We start from the raw sequence: 22,226 nt of genomic DNA, 5'->3' as shown, positions 1-22,226 counted from the left end.
TAGTACGAAATGCACGTCCCTTCTTAGTGAACAGTTAAAATCAATTTTTGGTCGTAGGTCTAAGGCATGTAAAGTAAAAAATAATATCATCTTAGTCTAATTTTAAATCTTTTGCAAAATTATCAAGTTGGAACAGCCGGAAAGGTATACAAGCACGATCATAAAAGGAAGGTGCTTGACTCCAGCTTATAACCAAACTTGTGTCTGATGTCTTCGATATAGTAATGTTTGAGGGACTGTAATCCGGAAATGGATTTTGTTTACACTCAAAGAAGTCAAATAAATTTCAATACAAACGGCTTTTTCAATGTCTGATATAACACAAGTATTTTCAAATTTCAAAACAATCTTCAGGAAGATACAAATAAAAGTACAGCACTAAAAGATATTTGACAAATAATCTGGTAATAACAATTACTATATACAGATGGGTGCAGTCCTAACCTGTACAAAAGTTAACTACGAGCAGTGCTAATGACTGCTCTCTTAGTTGACTTTAAGCAGTCCTGCAAGTTATCTTTATCCTTGTCAGACCAGACCTATGTCTGCTTTTTTAGGACTGCTGCAAACCAAACCCCAGGACAGGCCTAATAAAGCAGTCCAGTCCCCAGGACAGCTCAGTGTGTCCAAACTATACATCAGGACAGGTCAGCTTGACCAGACCAGACCAGTGACAGGTCAGCTTGACCAGACCAGACCTGATGACAGGTCAGCCTTACTACACCATATCTGTGCGCAAGCCAGCTTGACTGCTGTTAACCTGTCAAAACGTCTGATACTTAACAGACCAGTAATGTCAATCATGGGAATAGGCCTGCTTTTAAATCGGTCCTATGTTTTCACTGATAGGAAGTCGATACTCAAATGGTAGTCATCAATCAAAACGATCCTGTTTACTAGTTAACTTTTGATAATGTTTACTTCATCTTGGAGCAGACAAGATCACAGATAACTTTTATTAGGACAGGTCAGATTCGAATAGAGCAGTCCAGATCTTTAACTGCTTTTAACAGCAGACCTAGTCACAAATAAACTTGTGTGAAGAACCGGTGTTGACAAAGTTAACTTCGTGTTCAGATATAACATCAATATTGGACCTGTCATACAGTTAACTTTTCTGACAGTCATAAAAAGTCCTAGGACCAAGTCTGTTTTTAAAGTTATCGTGAATTCTGTCCTAGGACCGGTCGTAGCAGTCATAAATCTTGTCCCAAGCTAATGTTCACCAGTCTGGTTATCAAGTGAACTAGCTGTACAGGTTAGGACTGCACCCATTTGTAGATATATTTATATAAACTAATACAGATATACGGCAAAAAAATATCACCGATGAAAACAATCAAACACAGTAAGTTCTATCTGTGTATATCATCTGGGTAACGGACATTGAAATCCTAAATCTAGAAACTTTTCTAATCCTCCTGCATGCTAATGTTCCAGAGAATACAAATAAACGAAAGTTGATCTGACTGGCAAAAAAATGGCTATCCACTGGCGTCAAAATGACATAGATTTTAGCAACTATAGGTCACCGTACGGGCTTCAACAAATAGTCAGCTACAAAGGACCCGACGTGAAAAATTATGAAACAGTTCAAACAGAAAAACCAACGGCCTGATTTGTGACAAAACAATAAACAAGAAACAAATATGATGTAAAGCAACCACTGAAATACAGACTCCTGACATGGTATAGGCATATACAAAATGTGGCGGGGTTAAACATGCTGAAGCTTCCCCTAACCTTGGCAGTGATGTAACAGCTCAAGATAAAATAATTGTTGGAAAGGGCTGAATTCATTTGACCGACACGAACCACAAACAAAAACAACTAGAATCAGACAAAAGACGTATATATATTTCCGATCTAAGAATACTTGCAGTAACTTAATGCTAGTTCGAAGCCAATTGCAACTAACAATTAAATCATGATTTCCAGGACTTAAATATTGATCAGTAACAAATGAAAGAATTTAGACATTAGCGTACAAAAATCAAAATCAGTATGAGTAAAGCATGACATTGTGCAATTCTAAATTATAAGTTTTGAAGGGATGTTCAACGATAAGTGTTCATAACTGCATAGCAACACATTTTAGCTATTTTTTAATTTACTAAAAACTAAATCAATACTAGAACAAAATAAAGACAATATTCAAAGATCTAACTACAGTGTTAACATTGATAGCTTTTAAGAAATTATTCAAATGATTTATTGGTTAACATAGATCACATCTTATTTTACGGGTTCTTTAATTCGCTGTCAAAATTATGACGTGATGTCCCATATCAAATAAAGTTTCTTCAGAAAAGCTTCTAAACCAAGATTTTGAATCTATGAAAGAATTTAACGCCCCATTCAGCACTTTTTGCTATATCGTGACGGTCAGTTTTGTATTGGCGGCGGAAGTCTGAGTGGCCGTAGAGAACTACCGATCTGCATCAGGAAAACTCACACGCCTAGTTTATACCGTTTGAGTCGAACGCAACTCCTACGTGCATACTGTAATACTGATAAAGTAGATAAGATACTTAGACAACTCGGCCACGAAAAATAAAGTATGTAAATAATTTTCAATGTTTTCTCCATGAATAAACGCATGATCAAGTTTGAAGTGTGGTTAAATACAACACATTTAAAAGATCATTTCTTAAACTTTCGTTGCCAACACAGGTCTTGATACCCTCAACTTCGGCAATACCATTCATCATGAATCAGTTAAATAAAAAATACCTCCCTATTCTAAAGATCAGTCTGTACCTATCATTTCCTATACCTATATCAAACCAATTGCAACTAAAATTTTAAATTACAAACAAGTTACAGGATCTCAATATTGACGACTTTAAGTCTAAACCTCCTGATTGTACCTTTGCTAGTTCCCCATTCATATATAATTCGACTGACCACGTCATTGCTGTGACCTAAACATTGTCAATAACACTTCTCTGTAAAATAGGTAATCAAAAGGCCCTAAACATCGTGAGCCTAAATCCATCAATTTGTAAAACTTCAAAATACTTATGGCTTCAGTCGAGGACTATGCAAGGCAATAAGTTAAACGCCAGAAAGAAGATGTTTATACTCTTTCCGAATTGATTAAGGCTGTGAAGTCGTTGATACAAATCAGAATTCAAAAACGGACTGGGTCTATGAATACTCATGTTACATCAATTTTTAAAGACCCAAATGTTGCAAAATACCTTTCCTACCTCCATGACAAATATGTAACTGTCCCCGGAAATATACCACAAACAACATTGTTTTTGAGTGAACATCACATTCCCGAAGCTGCTTAATAAATGGTATTGACAATTCACTTGGAAACTCAACATATACCCCAACAACACTTACCAAGGAGGAAATCCTGGATAATCATAGGTTTGTTCTATATTCCTTTGGAATAACTGGATATTCTTTCATCGAATGGTATACCTAAACTACATAAGTGTCCTTTCAAACGACGTTAGATTGCTGAGTCTTCAAGGTTCTCCACGAAACCAAGGCTATCCACGAAACCTCTTTCTAAATTAATAAAATCAACTTTATCAGCAATCGAAGCCGGGTTTCAGTTATTGTAAAACTACCTATCCTAGAGGTGGCGTGAACCAGATGTGGATACTAAAAAATTCCAAAGATATTTAAGAGTCCAAACAATCTAAGACTCTTAAAAATCGTGCAATAGTGTTAAAACATTTGACTTTTCTACACTTTGCTTAGAGACTTTCCGTTTAGAATTTTCCTCGGAGTTCGGTATTTTTGTTATTTTATTTTTTACACAAGTACTCGAATTCGAAACTAAACAAGTTGTGTCCATAGTACACGGATGCTCCACTCGCACTATCATTTTCTATGTTCAGTGGACCATGAATCTGCGGTCAAAACTCTAATTTGGCATTAAAATTAAAAAGATCATATCATAGGGAACATGTGTACTAAGTTTTAAATTGATTGGACTTCAACTTCATCAAAAACTACCTTGACCAAAAACTTTACCATGAAGCGGGACAGACGGACGGACGGACGAACAAACGGACGCACAGACCGAAAAACATAATACCCCTCTACTATCGTAGGTGGGGCATTAAAACAAATTGAAAGAGTTGGTCCTGTTTGTTTCATAAAAAAGAACGGCCTAGTATCCTGTCTTAAGGAGGGGTAAATCGTAACTTTTAAAAATCACTCTGATTCAAACAAAAAGTTCTCTGAAACTGACATTATTAAGATGCTTGATTTATTGATTTACAACATATGTGTTACGTTTGGAGGACGTGTTTTTCAACAAACAATCGTCATTCCCAGGGGAACCAAGTATGCACCTCTTGCCGACTTGTTCCTTTATTCATATGAGGCTGAATTCATACAAGAAATTCTTAGGACGAGATAATAGAAGGTATCAGCATCCTTCAACTTAACATTCCGCTGTATAGATGATGTTCTCTCACTAAATAATTCAAATTTGGTGACTATGTTGAACGCATCTATCCCATTGAACTTGAGATGAAGGAAACAGCAGATACAGTTAAGTCTGCCTCATATCTTGATTGCATCTATAAATTGACAATGAGGGTCGGTTGAAAACAAAACTTCACGTTAAAAGAGATGATTTCAACTTCCCGATTGTGAACTTCCCATTTCTATGTAGAAACATTCCAGCAGCGCCTGCATACGAAGTATATATTTCCCAGTTGAAACGATATTCCAGGGCTGGTTTTTCTATCATGATTTCCTTGATAGAGGTTGCTGTTTACAAGTAAGCTATTCAACCAAGAGTTCCAACTGGTGAAGTTGAAATCATCCGTTCGTTAATTTTATGGACGCCATCACGAGTTGGTTGAACGTTATGGAATATCTGTTTCACAGATGACAACGGATATGTTCCAATTGTCGTTACTACAATCTCGTTTTTCCCCGAATGTGACCTACTGAATAAGACTTATCACCTGGTTTGTACTTACACGACCAATAAGACAGGTGTAACATGTTGAACAGGATCTGGTTACCCTTCTGGAGCACCTAAGATCACCCCAAGTTTTTGGTTGGGTTCGTGTTGCTCAGTGTTTAGTTTTCTATATTGTGTTTTGTGTACTGTTGTTTGTCTTTGTCTTCTTCTCTTTTAGCCATGGCGTTGTCAGACTGTTTTCAACTTATGAGCTTGAATGACCTTTTGGCATCTTTCGCCTGTCTTTTAATATTTAATTGCTTTCTTATTTCTGTAAAAAAAGTCACTAGTCAAAGGACTCGAAAATTATTTTGTGGTACATGCAGTTCAAATCTCATTATTTATCTATTTATGGGGGGAACTTCTCAGGATGTAAGAATCTTTTTTCATTGGTTAATGTAAAATTCAGCAGCAGTTTCAGTCTGAATTATAAATTTATCTTAATCTGAAAGAGTAACTTGAAAAATCAATAGTTTTGTGCATACATCTATTTAGTTTTGAATTCAAAGCACTTGCATTTGTCACCTTTTCCTAATATAACATAGTTGATTCTTTATTTCGTTGACATTTGACATTATCATATCGTCAGCTCCAACAGCAGACATACAACCAGCATAATAACTACATTAATTTGGGGATCTCAATTTTGAAGCATCCAAAATGCTTTAATGCTGCATTTTCAAAAAGTACAAAAGCAGTTTATAAAAATGTGGAAAACAGTGGAGTGAAAAATCAAGAAAAAGCCGCTTTTGTTGTCTTGCATTAGCATTTGCTGGTGTAAGGGAGTGATGATTGTAGACACCAGCTTACTCAGCAGACTGTTTTAAAAGATAGCTACGATGAGGATGCTTATTGTAAAATTACTCTCAATGCCCAATATTTAATGTTATTGCTGCTAGAGGCCTCCGAATTGACGTGGTTAAAAAGTTTTCTCTCTCTCTCTCTCTCTCTCTCTCTCTCTCTCTCTCTCTCTCAGAAAAAGCGAAAACATGCCAGTGATCTTCAATATTGACGTGGTTGATAGACTTTCAAACCAACTGTAGACTCTATGCAACTACCTTTTCAAATGGATGTGCACATTTATGTCAAGTGTAACTTTAACTATACATAGTCAGCTTCATTTGTATCGTAGTCTCTGTGAATCGAGTTTGTTGGTACTTAAAATATATATATTGTGATTTCAAATCGGTTCAAGTCAAAAACTATATATTCCATGCATTGTTTGTGTTGTTTGGGAAACAAATTTTCATGATACCACTGCGCTTATACTGACTGGTCTGTTTACATAAAAACTTCATATTATATCGAATTCAAGATGAAATTTAGGCATCAAGATTTATTTTTTTTCATATTTCCAACATCCGTTTAGGTTTAAATAGCCAATAATGAATTTCAACATTTTTTGATTGAATCATGGACTATATGTTAACTTTACAGTACCTATTTCTCCTATGTCCTTTATGGCATGTAAACTAAGCTTAATCGAAAATATCTGTATATGTTATAAAATTTTGCAATCGCAAATATTAGATGTAGATATTTTTTGTTGAAAATTCCCGTAAATAAAGATAAATTTTTCTTACATGTTTGAAGCGGGGGTATATATCACTCACCTCTTAGGCGTAAATATGACAGCTTAATTTGTACAACATTGACAGAGAATGATGCCGTGTGATTTTTGATCCCCCCTTTCTGACCTTAATCACACCTTTTACAAATATGCACCACTCTGGCACTCTACGACAAACCTTAATCAAAGGGTCTTATATTTATCTTTAAAATAAGACCAAAATTAGCCGTGAGTCTTTCGATCCATTTTTTTTTAAATATCCTACTTATCACCGTACTATATGAATGAGATCAGATGAATATAGAGTTTACTTTTGACCGGAAATTGACATAATGATAGATTTTGATATGAAGTTTATGTATGTCACGATTTCTTCTTGAAAATATATATACAAAAGAGGTTTCGCTGCATTGGTTTTTTTATCAATTATTTACTTCAGGCGCAGCAACACATGCAATTTTAGTTAGGAAAAATGAAAAGACTAAAATAAGACATGGGTCTACATAAAGTGAAAGTCTATTGATTTTGTATGTGGATTCATTGATACGTGAGTTATTTCGTAACATATTTGTTGCATTAGTTGGTACGAAATGGTTGAATGATTAATGATGGAGAATATTTCATTTCAATTTGTCATTACACTGTATATTAATTTATGTTGAAAAGTTAATGTACACTAAGAGTTGAAAAATTGGATTGGTTGTTGACTTAATGAGTATTTTGTGGTGATGTTAACCACCAAATTTTGTTAACTTTGGCGGCATCAATGTACTTTGGATACTCAAAGCCCAATTGCAATCTCTTATCAGTGGTGATTGCTGTTCACTGAATCAATATTGTTGTAAGTCATGTTGCCACTGAAAAAATTATTCTTTGGCCTGTTGAAATAAAGCCATGATTAATTCGCAAATTCATTTCATTTCAAAATTTATTAGACAATTACAGAACGTTCATGAGATATGTCAACAAAGGCACATGTGGAGCAAGATCTGCTTACCCTTCCGGAGCACCTGCGAGCACCCCATATTTTTGGTGATGTTCGTGTTGCTCAATCTTTAGTGTTACTAGAACACACCCCCGTCATCGCGGGACCATAACTGAAATGAAGAACTGCCTATAGTTTTAGCCTGGATCTTTTAATTAGTATTTGTATTATCATCTGATAAAGTCGAGCTGATTATAAGGTGCTCATTTTTCTATGCTTTCAAAATCTGTCTTTTTGAACCCGTCCTGGTTATCTTACTACAACCTTATTCCTAATTTTGTATATAATTGTTTTTATATTTTACATTGTTTATATTTTAAGGATGAACGAATCAGGTTAGTGTAGGTTTGTATGTTTTATTGCATTGTAGTTATTGTTTTTGGGGAAGACTAACTTTCTGGTAGTAAGACCCGTCACTACCAGGCTGGGAAACTGGGTAGGCAAATGCTCACATTTAATATGTACCGATACAGTGTGTTAAATGTCATCATTTACAACATACCCCATGGTGGTTTTCCTATTAAAGAAGGAAGATACATAACATACATACAAACGGAAACTACATGTGACATATACTATTGGTATCGGCATCGGATTCGACCAGGAACTCGTTAATTATTGGCAATATTAATTATATGGAAAACAAAAGGGCCTTGAATGGTGTAATTTTTAATCAACAACATTGTCCTATATTAGTTATATATAAAGTTTAATTCTTTGATTCGTGGTTTTTACGTCATGCCGGCTAACAAATTGGACCTCGTTATTTTAGTATTGTAGATATGTTGTGTTTTATCTACTGTTGTTTTTCTTATCGCCGTTTTATGTATTTTGCTATCTTATTGTCAGTTTGTTTTCGATTTAGTGAGTTTGAATATCCCTTTTGTATCTTTCGCCTTTATTTTATAACTATTTCAATGAATTAAATATGAACATCTACTTCCCATTAGGTAAGTGCAGTCTTTACTAGGTCACACATTCACATTCACCAATTATATAAAATCGAATGTTTAATATCAACATACTAGTAGTTGAGAAGTTTGATCGATATGTCTAACAACAGTCATCCATGAGGGTAAATTGAAATTTTTGAAAAATATATCAGTTATCTAGCTTATTCAAATTTATAAAAACAGAGTAAACACAAAAACTTCCTTGAATATGTGTGTTGTTTTTTTGTTAAGAAGAGATTTATATAAATAGGTTTATAAAGTTTCTCAAAGTTACAAAAACAGAAATTGGCAGTTATTTGTTTCTTTTCAGATCCATTAATCGATCACTTTTAATTTGTGTATGTATTTTAAATTTACCAAAATAAGATTACTTACAAACTTTTATACCACTAAAGCTAGTAGCGTTTCCAAGCTGTAATGAGAACAGTATTCAGTCTTGTAAAAGATTTAATGCGAAACAAAAGTTATAGCTATGAATACCACATTTCTTTATTTTTTTATAGGTTTTTTTTAATGCATTTGATATTACCGAATTAAATTGTTTTGACTTGACAAATTTGTAAACCTCCATGAATTGTTATAAAACTTGTATAGGAGTTATTCTTCAAGATCAAGATAAAAGCATCTACAGAAAAACATGTTTTCCTCCGTTAAGTGTACCGGTTAATGTACAGTCTATCAACATTAAATTTACGCTTTTACACTGACAGCAGAATTATCCGGCGAGACACAGGGTTAATAAGCATGTATTATTGTCATTTTGTTTATTTTCTTTTGTTTCCTATTCTGACATCGGACTCGGACTTTTCTTATGCTGAGTTTTACTGTACGTACTGTTATGCGTTTGTTTTTTCTACATTGGCTAGAGGTAAAGGGGGAGGGTTGAGATCTGAAAAAACATGTTTAACCCCGCCGCATTTTTGCGCCTGTCCCAAGTCAGGAGCCTCTGGCCTTTGTTAGTCTTGTATCATTTTTAATTTTAGTTTCCTGTGTATAATTTGGAGTTTAGTATGACGTCCATTATCACTGAACTAGTATACATATTTGTTTACGGGCCAGCTGAAGGACGCCTTCGGGTGCGGGAGTTTCTCGCTGCATTGAAGACCCATTGGTGGCCTTCGGCTGTTGTCTGCTCTGTGGTCGGGTTGTTGTCTCTTTGACACATTCCCCATTTCCATTCTCAATTTTATCTTTACTTTATTTATTAATTTACAGCTTCCATTTGAGACTAAGATAAAACGGCAGGACCAAATGGTTTGGGATATGTCCGAATTACTGTTAATTTTTTAGTACTTTTTTCTTATTTTTGTCTGGTGTTCCTTTTTTTCAAACCAAATAACTCTGAACAACAACTTGAACTTTAATTTGAACTTTAACTTAATGGATAGCGGTACTCATCCAAAGCGCATTACACAAACGATATATGGAAATCGGTCAGTAGTATGAAAAGGCCGATTCTGCCGCAATCGCATTTTCAAGGGGAAATCCTGCATAGGACCCCCAGCCCCGACGGCCAAATGCAAACGGACGGCATCCATATTGAGCATAGGGTAAATACAAGAATGGCATATGTATTCGATGGTAGAAAAGTTGCTCCAGAGGATAGTGGGGATAAGGATACCTTAAAGGGAAGGATGTCACAGATTAAAATAAATAAAGATATGACATCCGAAAGAAATATGATGGATTTCTTTCTGGAGAATGAAGAAGATTTGGAGGATAGCACCCCAACCCCCCAAAGGCAGCAGCAGTGCTGCAATGCTCCAAACATAGTGCAGATGGATGAGCATACCGAGCAGTGTCAAAAATGCGGTTCACAACCCACCAAGCCGCGATTTGAGCATCATCAACCATGGGAGCAGAAGACCACTTGCAATGTTCCGCTCAAGAGGAAGAAGGGTCAGTTCTGCAAGAGCAAGCCAGGGAAGGATGGTCTCTGCTGGAGACATAGCAAGCAACCACGCCAGCAGGAGGAGGAGGAGACCATCCAAGTCGAGGGTAAGATGGTGGTAAAAGAGACCATGAAGACCCTCCGTCAAATAGCTAAGGATGAGGGTCTGAGGGGGGTCAGTAGGAAGAACAAGGAGGCCTTGGTGAAGCTCATCGAGGAGAAAACCACCCATAAATTTGCCCGCCAGGAAGTCTTCAGCAAGAAGCAGCTCAAAGCGCTAGCAAAGAATCGTGGCCTCACCAAGTACTCTCAGCTCAAGAGAGACGATCTGATCCAGCTGGTGGAAGAGGACATCAAAAACGCTCCAGTCGAGGATGAGATCAAGGTCATCGATAGGCGGGAAGCTCTGAATGGCGTATTTGGCACGGTCGTCATCGAACCCGCGAAGCAGAGCTGAAGAAGACCAACCTCACGACCGGAGAAAATACCTACATCACCCCTACCTTCAGATTACGCACGACAATGATCACGGAATCTGACGACCTCGAATTGGAGATTGCCTTCATGATGGAGAAGGTCAAGGAAAATATGGCAAAGTACATGCGGGAAGGGAGCGGGTCGACTTTCAGCAGCGTCGAGAAGCTAGAAATCCACCTCAACCAATTCAAGCCACTCAAGGGGGGCTCCTTCATATCAACCCCATCGGCTCTCGTGAAAAAGAAGGCGATCATCAATGTTAAAAATGAGGATGATCGCTGCCTCCAGTGGGCAGTGCTGGCAGCCCTTCACCATGAGGAAGTCGACCAGAAATCCACCAACCGCGTATCGCAGTACAAGAAATGGGAAGAAGAGCTAAAATTCGAAGGCATCGACTTCCCAGTCTCGCTCAGGGCGATCGATAAATTTGAGAGGCAGAATCCCGCAATCAACGTCAACGTCTATGGCTTCAACGGCCAAGCCCAACTTCGATCGCCGCGTCGTCTTCACCGAGAATCTAGCAGCCGTCCACATGAAGAAGACCAAGCTGAAGTTTGATAAGCCGATCTACCTTGGAGCCTGCATCTTAGATATCTCGAAGCTCCTGATGTACGACTTCCACTACGGATTCGTGAGGAAGACCTACGGCAGTAAGGCCCGGCTGCTCTTCACCGACACCGACAGCTTGGCCTATGAGATCCAGACCGACGATTTCTACCAGGATATCACCCCGCACGTTGAGGCTAAATTCGACACTTCCAACTATCCTCCTGAGCATCCCTCTGGCATCCCCACCGGCAAGAATAAGAAAGTCCTCGGGATGTTCAAGGACGAGTGCGGCGGTAAGACCATGACCGATTTCGTGGGGCTCCGGGCGAAGCTATACGCCTTCAGGATGGATGACGGTAAGGCCAACAAGAAGGCGAATGGAGTCACGAAGAGCGTCATCAAGCGCAGCATCGCCTTCGAGGACTACAAGCGATGCCTGGACACCCAGCTAGAGATCCATCGACCGATGAATATCCTCCGGAGCCATCTTCATCAGATCTACGCGCAGGAGATCAACAAAATCGCTCTCTCCGCCAAAGATGATAAGCGTCACATCCTCCCCGACGGCATCAGCACCCTCTCGCACGGTCACTATCGAATCACTCACGGGTGAGGACACTTAGCAGGCTTTGACGGGTGCGGATGCCCATCCCGCACTTAGCAGACTCTGACGGGTGCGGATGCCCATTCCGCACTTGGCCCATACCTAGATAAATGAGCATCATTCGCGTGCACGACATCCTCCTCCCTCACAAGCCTCTCTCGAATCTAGAGCTGGAGGAAGCTACCACAACCCTAAGAATCGCTCGATTCAGAGGCGTATTCATGCGCGATGCCCTACCACCCACCCCACACCCCATCGAATGCGGCATCCTGAATCACGACGATCGCGATGGCCCCGGCACCCACTGGACGTGCTGGCATAAGCGCGGAGGACTCAAAGTCTACTTCGATCCTTACGGCCTGCCTCCACCCGACGAGATGGTCGACTATCTGCAGCCGGAGATTCGATATAATACCGATGAGCTCCAGCGTCGTGGCGACGTGGTCTGCGGACACTTTTGCTTGCACGTATTGAAGCTCCTTTCGGAAGGTCGGACGCTCGAGGAGGTGATCTTCGGACTATAGATAAATGGATAAGTTTGGATCTCACTCGAGGAAGCGCATGCCCACCTGGCGGATGCTTCAGGATCTCGATATGAACGATCATCGCATCACCCGTCTTGGATTGCCGTAGGATAGCTCGGACGCAGTCACGAAGAGATGGGTCAATCTCCAGCTGAAGGATAACGTGAAAGACATCGATGACCTAGAGGCAGAGCTTGGTGCGATCCAGAAAGCACTCGAGGCAGAGAAGAAACGCTTCGACCGCATCGAGAAATATATGGCAAAGTGCTTACCCATGGTAGGTGGTAAGATGGAAGGGGATATCGATATGCAAGGGCATGCGATCCACAATCTTCCAGAAGGGACCCGAGCGGACGAGCCAGTCACCAAGGGATGGTATGCGAAGAACTGGCAGGATCTGGTAGTTTCCATGCAAGGGAAGATTAATGCCCTCGAGGGGAAGGTAAAGTCTTATCACACAGCAAATAGATCCAAGCGCGACCTGGGACTCGAAGATGAAGTAGAATCGGGCCGGGTGAAGCCGCCACCCTCAACTGAAGATGAGATAGTAGTCACAGGCTTCTCACTTCTCCCTTGATCTCTCCCAGTCTTTCTGGTCTCTCTCTCAAGGGACCGGAAAGATTACTGATAGGGGCTTATTGCAGGTCGGATTGCTTGATCCAGGAATTAAAGCTCGCGGGGTATCCTTTCCACTTCACGTGGGCCTCCTTCACGGCTCCCCTAGTCCGCCGTCGCAAGACCTTCTCGATGCGATAGACGTCCTGGTTAGTGCGCTGCAGCTCGGGCTCGTAGAAGGATCCCTGGATCTCCTCGTCGTTGAAGTCCTTGAGGCGATAGGTGGGTGGCTGCGTCGCTAGGGCCTGGAAGATGATGAAGACTTCCTCCGTCCAGCGCGGAGTATATCCCTTCTCGAATGTGCCCTTCTTCTTGGTGATCCGGACTTTATCGCCTACGTCGAATCGATGAGGCTGCATGGGTGGGAGATCCCCGTAAAGATTCCAGAAGACCTTGGCCTCGTGCTCTTTCCGGCTGGCGGCGGTGGGAGTCATCTTGATGGATCGATGCTTGGTGGTATTATACTTGCGGACGAGATCGTCCAAGACGGGGAGGTAGGTGTGCGTAGAATTGGCCGAAAAGTATTTGAACATCTTCTCCTTCATGGTACGATTCCAGCGCTCCACCACGCTCGATTTCTCTTCGTTCTCGGTGGAGTAGAGATCGACGTCGTGCTTCCGTAGCAGATCCTTCATCTCACGATTATAAAATTCAGTGCCCTTATCCGTCCATAGCTTCTGGGGCGTGCGATGCTTGAAGACGGCCCAAAAGGCATCTCGCACCGTCGCACCTTTCTTATCCTTGAGCGGCACCAGCCAGCCGTACTTGGAGAAGACGTCGATGATGCTCAAGAGATACTTGAAGCCTCGATTATCGCGGGAGAAGGCGCTCATATCGACGAGATCAGCAGCCCAGGTCTCGTCCACCCCACCCACCACCACGCGACGCTTCTGGAATTTGCGTCGGACTGGCTTATGCAGCTCTTCGGCTAGCTCATCCGAACATCGTACTTTTTTTTTTCCCCACGCCCAGTCCAAATCGTGCCTTGGTGCCGATGATGGGTTTGACGATGCCACGCTCGAAGCTTTCGCGCGCAGTGGGATTGGGAATGGCATCGAGGGAGGCTAGCATCGTCTTATCGCAGATCGTATTGCGTGCGGCCGTATCCTTATGCTCGGCATAGCATAGATCGTGGCGGTAGGCGGCCTGATCCACTCGATTGATGGGCATCGACCAGGGTTTGGGGGTACCATCAGCCTTCAAGCGCTTTTTGAGGTTGGTCCCGGGGCCGGTGAAATTATGCCCAGGCAGATGCATCTCGACGGGCATCCGATTGATCAGCTTATTCATGAGTCCGGCGCCGCTAGCAGCCACGAACTGTGACTTTTTAGCTCCGCAGACGGCACAGGTCCCAGTCCTCCGCCGCCGTCCATTTCTGGTCACTTCCTCGCCCAATCCTTTCGTCGCCGTCTTACTTCGGCATTTCAAGCAGTACATTGTCATTTTATATATAGATAAATGGACGTTGAAGACCTTACCTACGATGAGTCTACCGCGAGTAGGCATAATCACTTTCTCCTCCCGCAGCGATCCATCCGAGGTCTGATCATCGGGAAATCGGACTGCGGCAAGACGACTCTGCTGAATAACCTCCTCCTGCGCGATGGATGGCTCGACTACGATCGACTCTACGTCTTCGGAAAATCGCTCCACCAGCCCATCTACCAGCTGCTGCGGCGGGCGCTGGGGAAAGGGTTTTCGAAAGACGATATCCGCGACCTTCTCTCCATCAAGGATCGCTATCCCCACTCCTTGATCGACGTGGTGGATGCGATGAAGCCATCTTCCAAGCCAAGCGGTATCGAACCTTTCTTCTTCGAGCAGGTAAGCGACGTGCCCGATCCTCGCGACCTCGATCCCTCTCGAAAGAATCTCATGGTCTTCGACGACTTGATGCTGAGCAAGCAGAGCAAGTGCGAAGACTACTACGTGCGCGGCCGCCATAATAACGTGGACTGCTTCTACCTCTGCCAAAATTACTTCAAGCTCCCGCGGCAATCGATCCGGGAGAATGCCAACTTCATCTTACTCTTCGAGCAGGATGCCAAGAATCGCGATCATATCCGGCGGGACCATTGCAGCGATCTCACCCCGGCCCAGTTCGATACCCTATGCGACCGCTCCTGGGCCAAGCCTCACGGATTCATGACCATCCATCTCACGAGTCCCAAGACGGTAGGAAAGTATCGATGCAATCTAGATGAATTCTATCGAGTCTAAGATAAAGAATGGATCACTTGCAGGAATTTTTCCTCGAGAATCAACGGGACTTGGATCGGGAATCTCAGAAATCTCCCCAGTCCCCACCCCCTGAATGTGAGCACCAGTGGGAGCGAGTGCTTATTTACGGCACGGACCCAGCGTATATATGCGGAAGATGTGGTGCTGAAAGGTACGCTCGCTGCATCGATGACCAGGATTTGAAGGAAGGAACTTTACTTTCCCCTCCCGCAGGAAACCTAGGCGGCCGTCTGGACCACCGTGCTGCATCAAGACCGTCCGCGGCCATCAATGCACGTATCCATCCATATTGGGCAGTGATAAATGCAGGAGGCACTTGAGGTTATTCCCTAAGACATACCACCGGTGCGGAGCTCCGATCGCCCGCGGCAAGGCTTTGCATCGTATCCGCGACGAGACTATAGCCATACCCAAATTTGTCATACTATGGTCGGGCGTAAAAGTCCGGATGGTGGGGGAGTACGATAATAAATCCGTGGAGAGGATGGAACCTTTCTGCTCTTCCAAATGCATGGAGAGCGCGTAGAATCCTGTGGGAAGTAGGGTAAATCGACGGTTTTTACATCCCGCTAAGGCAGGAGGCAAAAATCATGGGAGAACGCTATGGGACGATCGGTCCATCGCTTAGGGGCGTTCGATCCATCGCTTAGGGGCGTTGGCGATGCTATAAATAAAATGACGTTCATCAAAATCACCGATCCCAAGCAGCGTGAGGCGCTTGCTAGAGACATGCAGGAGACCAAGCGCAGCATCCAGGCTAACGATATGCAGCGTCGTCTAGATAAGATCGGACTCAGCCGCGACCTCTCCAAAATATTCAAGCCCGTGGTCGAGACGCAAAAGGAGATCGCTAAAAAGATCGAAGATATCCCGCTTGCTCTTCCCACCCCGTTGCTAACCCTTCCTCCTCCTGCCGCCGACGACGACCCACTACCCATCGAGCAAGCACTGACTACCAACCTCAGTCCTCGGGCAGCCCACTATCTTCAGCTCAGTATGACTCCCAAAGCCGATCATACCTTTGGATTGCGAGTGGAAGACGATGCCATCATGATCGGGAATCTACCCGTCACTTTCGACGGAGACGATATCTTCATCGACGGCGAGCGCTATAAGGGCACCCCCGGATTGTGGGAGCTCATGGTCATGAAGCAGCCCGAAGATTTCGAGGTGGATGACCTGCATACCTATGGTGATATCCTACAAGCATCGGGCGCCATGTACCAAGGCAATTCTGCAGTCTCGCAGACCCCCAAGGCTAGCAAAAGCAAGAAATGGAAGGAAATCGTCTCGTACCTCTATAAGCAAGATAAGTATGGGAGTGGGGTGCAGACCGTCTTCCTCCCCAAATGCTTCGACCAGTTGCTGAATCGCCTCGATCTTTGCGCCGCCGCCTATCAGGCTGGGAATAATGGGGTGCGCAATGAAATCGTGGCCATCCTCGACGCCATGAGGAAATCCAACCATATCAGCAGGGGGGAGTACGAGAAGCTGCATCGAAAGCTCCTATAAATAAATTTACGATGCCTTTAGTAGTGAATCACGGTTATCGCCGGAGATATGCAGTCGGTGGACGAGGACTATTCGATACCATCGCCAGTCTGGCCGGACGAGTATTTACCTCTTCCGCCGCGAAGACGTTGGGTAGCAAGGCAATGAGAGCCGCTTCCAATGCAGCCCTGAAAGGCTTGGAGAAAGGAGCGACGAAGGCCGTGGACCACGTCGTTCATCGAGCGACCCGCAAGAGGAAGCCCCCAGCCCCACCCGCCAAGACCAAGAGGACCTCACAGCAGCAAGTCCGCCTCAATAATCTCATCTCGGGTGGGGGTATCGCCACCATCCACGACTTCGTTCAGCGCTATAAATAAATATATGATGTCCGATATGCTTACTATCACCGAAGGATTGACTTTCGACGAAAGTCTCCAGGAGTATCAGGTTCACGAGTACGAACCTCAAGCCGGGGCTCAGCTGAATAATGCCGGTGTGGAGATACGCATCAATATCGAGACCCAGGATCTCTTCCTCCACCCTGCCGAGAGCTATCTCTTGATCGAGGGCCGACTCTTGAAGAACGATGATACTGCCTACGCTGATGCAGACCTGGTATCGCTCACCCATAACGGAGTCATGCATCTCTTTCGTAGCATCAGCTACCGACTCTCCGGCCAGCAGATTGAGCAGCTCAACGACCCCGGCATCGCCACCACCATGCTGGGAATGCTGACGTACCCCGACGACTTTTCCAAATCGCAAGGCCTCAACCAGCTATGGTTCAAGGATTCCACGGCCGAGGCTGCAGCAGATAATATTGGATTCGCAGCACGCCACGGGTATATCATCGCTAAGCCACTCAGTAAGGGATCATTCTCCTTCTCCATTCCGCTCAAGCACGTCTTCGGCTTTGCTGAGGATTACGATAAGATCGTCTACGGATTCAAGCACGAGCTCTCCCTGGTGCGCGATTCGGATGCCAATGCAGTGCTGAGAGCCGCCGCCGTCAACGACGTGGCCAAAGTAGTCTTAAGCAAGGTCTCCTGGTTCGTTCCCCACGTCACCCCTTCCGACGAAAAGAAGCTGCGGCTCTATAAGACCATCCAGAGTAAGACCAAGATCGATTGCGGATTTCGCATGAGGCAGTGGGATTCCATTGCCGTGCCCCAGACCTCACAATTTCACTGGCGTCTATCCGCTAAAAGCGGGCGTGAGAAACCTCGATGGATCATCGTCGCCTTCCAGACGGATAGGAGTAATGATCAGACGCATAATGCCGCCGTCTTCGACCACTGCCGATTGCAAAATATCCACGTGACCCTCAATGCTGATCGCTACCCCGCCGTGGACTTCAATGCCGACTTCCTCCAATGCAAGGTTGCTAGGGTCTATAAGGAGGTTGCTGAATTCCGCAAGAAATTCTACCGCATGGAAAGTCTGCTGAGCAATGGCGGCGTCAACCCCTCCGACTTCATCGATCTCTACCCCCTATTCGTCATCGACGTGAGTCATCAGTCCGAGCGTCTGAAAGAGTCGACCGTGGATATCCAGATCCGAGCCGACTTCAAGCGCAACGTCCCTGCCAATACCCAAGCCTTCGCCCTAGTCATCTCCGATCGAATCCTCCAGTTCGAATCTGATGGCCAGAAGATGAACGTCGTCTTCTGAGGAGGATTAAATAAATGGACGCTTCACTTTTGCGGAAAATCGCCACCAATACCGAACCCAAGCAGGGGTTCTCCTTCATCGCCTCTGGGGATGATAGCCAGATTTTGACCCGCTTCAACCCACCCCTTCAACTGCGTGAGGAGAAATCTTACGAGATGGCCCTCGTGAATCTGGAGACGTACTACTCCATCCCCAATATAAATGCCGGAAATAATTCCTTCCGCTACTCCCCAGACGATGGCGCCAACTGGTTTCCCGTCACACTAAGCACTGGCTCCTACGGCATCGAAAATATTAATGATGAGATCCATCAGCAGCTGCGACTCAATAATCATAAGCCCAAGATCATCCTCGATGCCAATCGTGCGACCCTGAGAGCGACGCTTACCCTCGCCACGCACTATCAGGTGGATTTCAACGTCCCAAATAGCATCAGTAGCGTGCTGGGCTTCGAGCGTCAGATCTATACTTTCGACCAGACCACGAACGGCTACTCAGAAGGGGAGAATATCGTCAATATCATCAGCATCAATAGCATCTTGGTGAATAGTGATATCATCAGTGGAAGCTAAGTGGATGGAACCCAGCAGTCCACCATCTATAGCTTCTTCCCCGCCGTGGACCCAGGCATGAAGATCCTTCAGACCCCCAGAAATCTAGTATATTTGCCCGTGACCCTGCGAACCATCAATCGTATGGAGACTTATCTGACCGATCAGCACGGTACCCCCATCGATCTCAGAGGCGAGCATCTCACCATCCGCTTTCATCTTCGCGAAGTATAAATAAAGAATGTATCACGAGTACGGTTTGAGCTTGACGAAAAATCAAGCAGATAAGCTCCAACGGGCGGCAAAGAAAAGCTGTCCAGTCACCATTCGCTTGTCCCACGCGAATTTGAGGGGTGATCATAAGATGTTGCTCACTGCCCGGCAGGTGCAAAAGATCACCAAGCTCCTGCAGCAAGGCACCGGTGGTATGAATCTGGAGATGAGCGCCACCCAATTGAAGGAGAATATGCAGAAGGTAGGGGGCTTCCTACCCATGCTGGCCGGGCTGGCTATGAGAGCTCTTCCCATGTTGGCAAAGACCGTTCTGCCGGCCCTGGGAGTGGGTGCTTTGAGTGGTCTGGGTAGCACTGCCATTTCCAAAGCCATCGGCTCTGGGTTATACTTGAAGCGTGGTGGGTGCGTCTGCTCCGTGAAACCTAGCGGAAGCAGTCTCTCCCTCAAACCTTCCACCGCCCACATTGTCCAGGGCGATGGGCTCTACTTGAAGAGCGGTCAGAAATTTTACGATTGATCCGGTCTGATCTTGGGAGCCAACAGTCCATTCAAGAATATCCCTCTCCTAGGTATGTTCCTATAAATAAATGACCGATCAAGTGGATGCTAGTTGTGTGGAATCCTTGGAAGAAGAGCTCACAGCAGAAATCCTGAAATATGAGCATACCTTGAAGATCTACAACCGTGTTGATAAGGTCATCTCCATTGCCCTGAGTGGGTGCTCCGTCGGCAGTCTCCTGCTGACTAGTGATACCATAGGGTCTGCCCTGACTGGTGTGGGTGCTGTGGCATCCATCTCCATCGGATCCCTAGCCTGCCTCTGTACCACAGGTACCTTGGTCCTGTCCTTGATCTCGCGCCGAGTCGTCAAAAAGAAAAAGAAGCATCGAGATACTGTGCGATTAGCCAAAACCTACAAATCCCTGCTGGCGGGTGAAGACGGTGCTCCTGCGATCTGCCTGAAGAACTACTACGACGAGAAGGATCATCTACGTCAGACTTCTACCCCATTTAGTGAAGAACTGAATGCGCATGCGCCGTAGGGAGGATTCTTCCAATCGCGCATCGCTCGGCTACGCCTCGCTCCCCGCTCATTCCCGAACCCTCCAGATCAAAGTGCTAAGTGACCAAAAAAAAAATTTCCCAATCCTCTTTGGATTGAGAAATTTTACGTCCCCAAGATTTTTTTTTTTTTTTTTTTTTCACTTCCTCACCAGATCGTATGAGAGGTACTGCTGATTAGATTTCTTGCTCAGCTTGAATCCGGTGCTCCGAACGAAAGCTCCTTGCAAAGGACCCTTCTCTTTGTTAAGCGTGGGGCAAGCCCATACTCTGGCGGTTTCTCCTTGTCTGTCTTTCAGAGTGAGAATCCTGCTTTTGCCATACTTACCTTCCACTTCAATCGCCTCCAAGATCTTATAGATCATCCCAATAGGTAAATCCTTCCATTTGATGGCTTCCTGATTCTGGTCCTGCACCTTTTCCTGGAAGGCATCTTCGCCGATGAAGTCGTCATCTCCATCTTTGGGAATGTCGACGAATCCATTGTGTACGAAAGTCATATTCTTGTATTTACCCTATGCTCAATAGGGATGCCGTCCGTTTGCATTTGGCCGTCGGGGCTGGGGGTCCTATGCAGGATTTCCCCTTGAAAATGCGATTGCGGCAGAATCGGCCTTTTCATACTACTTCGGTCTAAAAATAGAATATATTTTTTCCAAAATGGTCACGTTGTTTTACCTCGTAGTAGTAATGGGATAACCACATCAAAGAATGACATGACCACATCAAATACTGAAACAAACACATCATTTAATGTAAAATCGTCAAATTTTGAAACATCATTACGTAATGTTAAAGCCTTATAAAGAATTGGCAAATCATCATTACGAAATAACAAAACCACATCATGTAATGAAACAACTACATTACGTCAAGTCACATACACATCAAATAATGTTAAAACCACATTGCCTAATGACACAACCACATTAAATAATAGTGAAACCACATAGAGTAATGACAAAACCATATTAAGTAATGACAAAATTATATCAAGTCAATACGAAACCATATCATGTAATATCGGAATATTATTAAGTAATGACTTTTCCATATTGAGTTATATCAAAACATCATTACGTAATGTCAAAATCATATTATGTAAAGACAAACTATCATCAAGTAATAACAGAACAACATAACGTAATATCAGAGTTCAACATAAGACAGCTGTGGCGTTCCATAAAAATATGGTGTTAGCCCTGATTAACCACAGGTTATCTGATGGTGAACATTTATCGTAAAGTTGTCACATATTTAGACGTATGTTTATATATATATATACAAGTCTAAATTGAAAACAACGTCCAAACCTATGATTGCGTTGGATAAAAACCGCAATTTTTATACGTGTGCATGCAAAACAAATTTCTTGGTAGAGGGGTCTAAACACAGCACAAACAACATTTTCCAAAAGACAAAAAAAGTGAAAAAGTATATTTTAACAAACCGCATTTGACTAGCAGGTTGAACAACGAATGTTCTTAAACCCTGCTGACTGCCATTGGCGATTGCCAAATAAACGGATCACCAAATGTAACAAAATAGATATTAACTATTAATTTAATACCAAACGGAAAACAATAAACTTGCGAAAAAGATGGTATACCGCAAACAAAAGGTGCAAAAATTAGTACACCATATCCGGATTTCGACAATTAATGTCTCTTCAGAGATGTTAGGATTCGAAACGGTATTTGGAAGGCCATATAATTTTCCTCAATTTAGGATAGACTCTTAAATTTTGAAGAGTCGTAATAGAATGAACGGATTCTATTACCCCGACGGCAAATATAAGTCAAGCCCAAACGAAAAAATATAAACAAGTCTAAATTGAAAACAACGTCCAAACCTATGATTGCGTTG

General features: G+C 43.4%; 1 protein-coding gene across 1 annotated transcript in view; it reads right to left on the bottom strand.

Moving 5' to 3' along the window:
- Window positions 1–22,226, bottom strand: part of LOC127727811 (uncharacterized) — a gene marked incomplete at its 5' end in the record, with an annotated part of 56,413 nt that overhangs the window by 3,582 nt on the left and 30,605 nt on the right. Inside the window, one exon of the mRNA XM_052234928.1 lies at window positions 8,826–8,862. Coding sequence (XP_052090888.1) covers window positions 8,826–8,862 — 37 coding nt within the window. The remainder of the gene's footprint in view (window positions 1–8,825; window positions 8,863–22,226) is intronic.

Source organism: Mytilus californianus, unplaced genomic scaffold (assembly GCF_021869535.1).
Source record: "Mytilus californianus isolate M0D057914Y unplaced genomic scaffold, xbMytCali1.0.p SCAF_2, whole genome shotgun sequence".
Lineage (NCBI taxonomy): Eukaryota > Metazoa > Mollusca > Bivalvia > Mytilida > Mytilidae > Mytilus > Mytilus californianus.
Note: the sequence above shows the minus strand (reverse complement) of the source record. Positions and strands in the feature narration are given on the sequence as shown.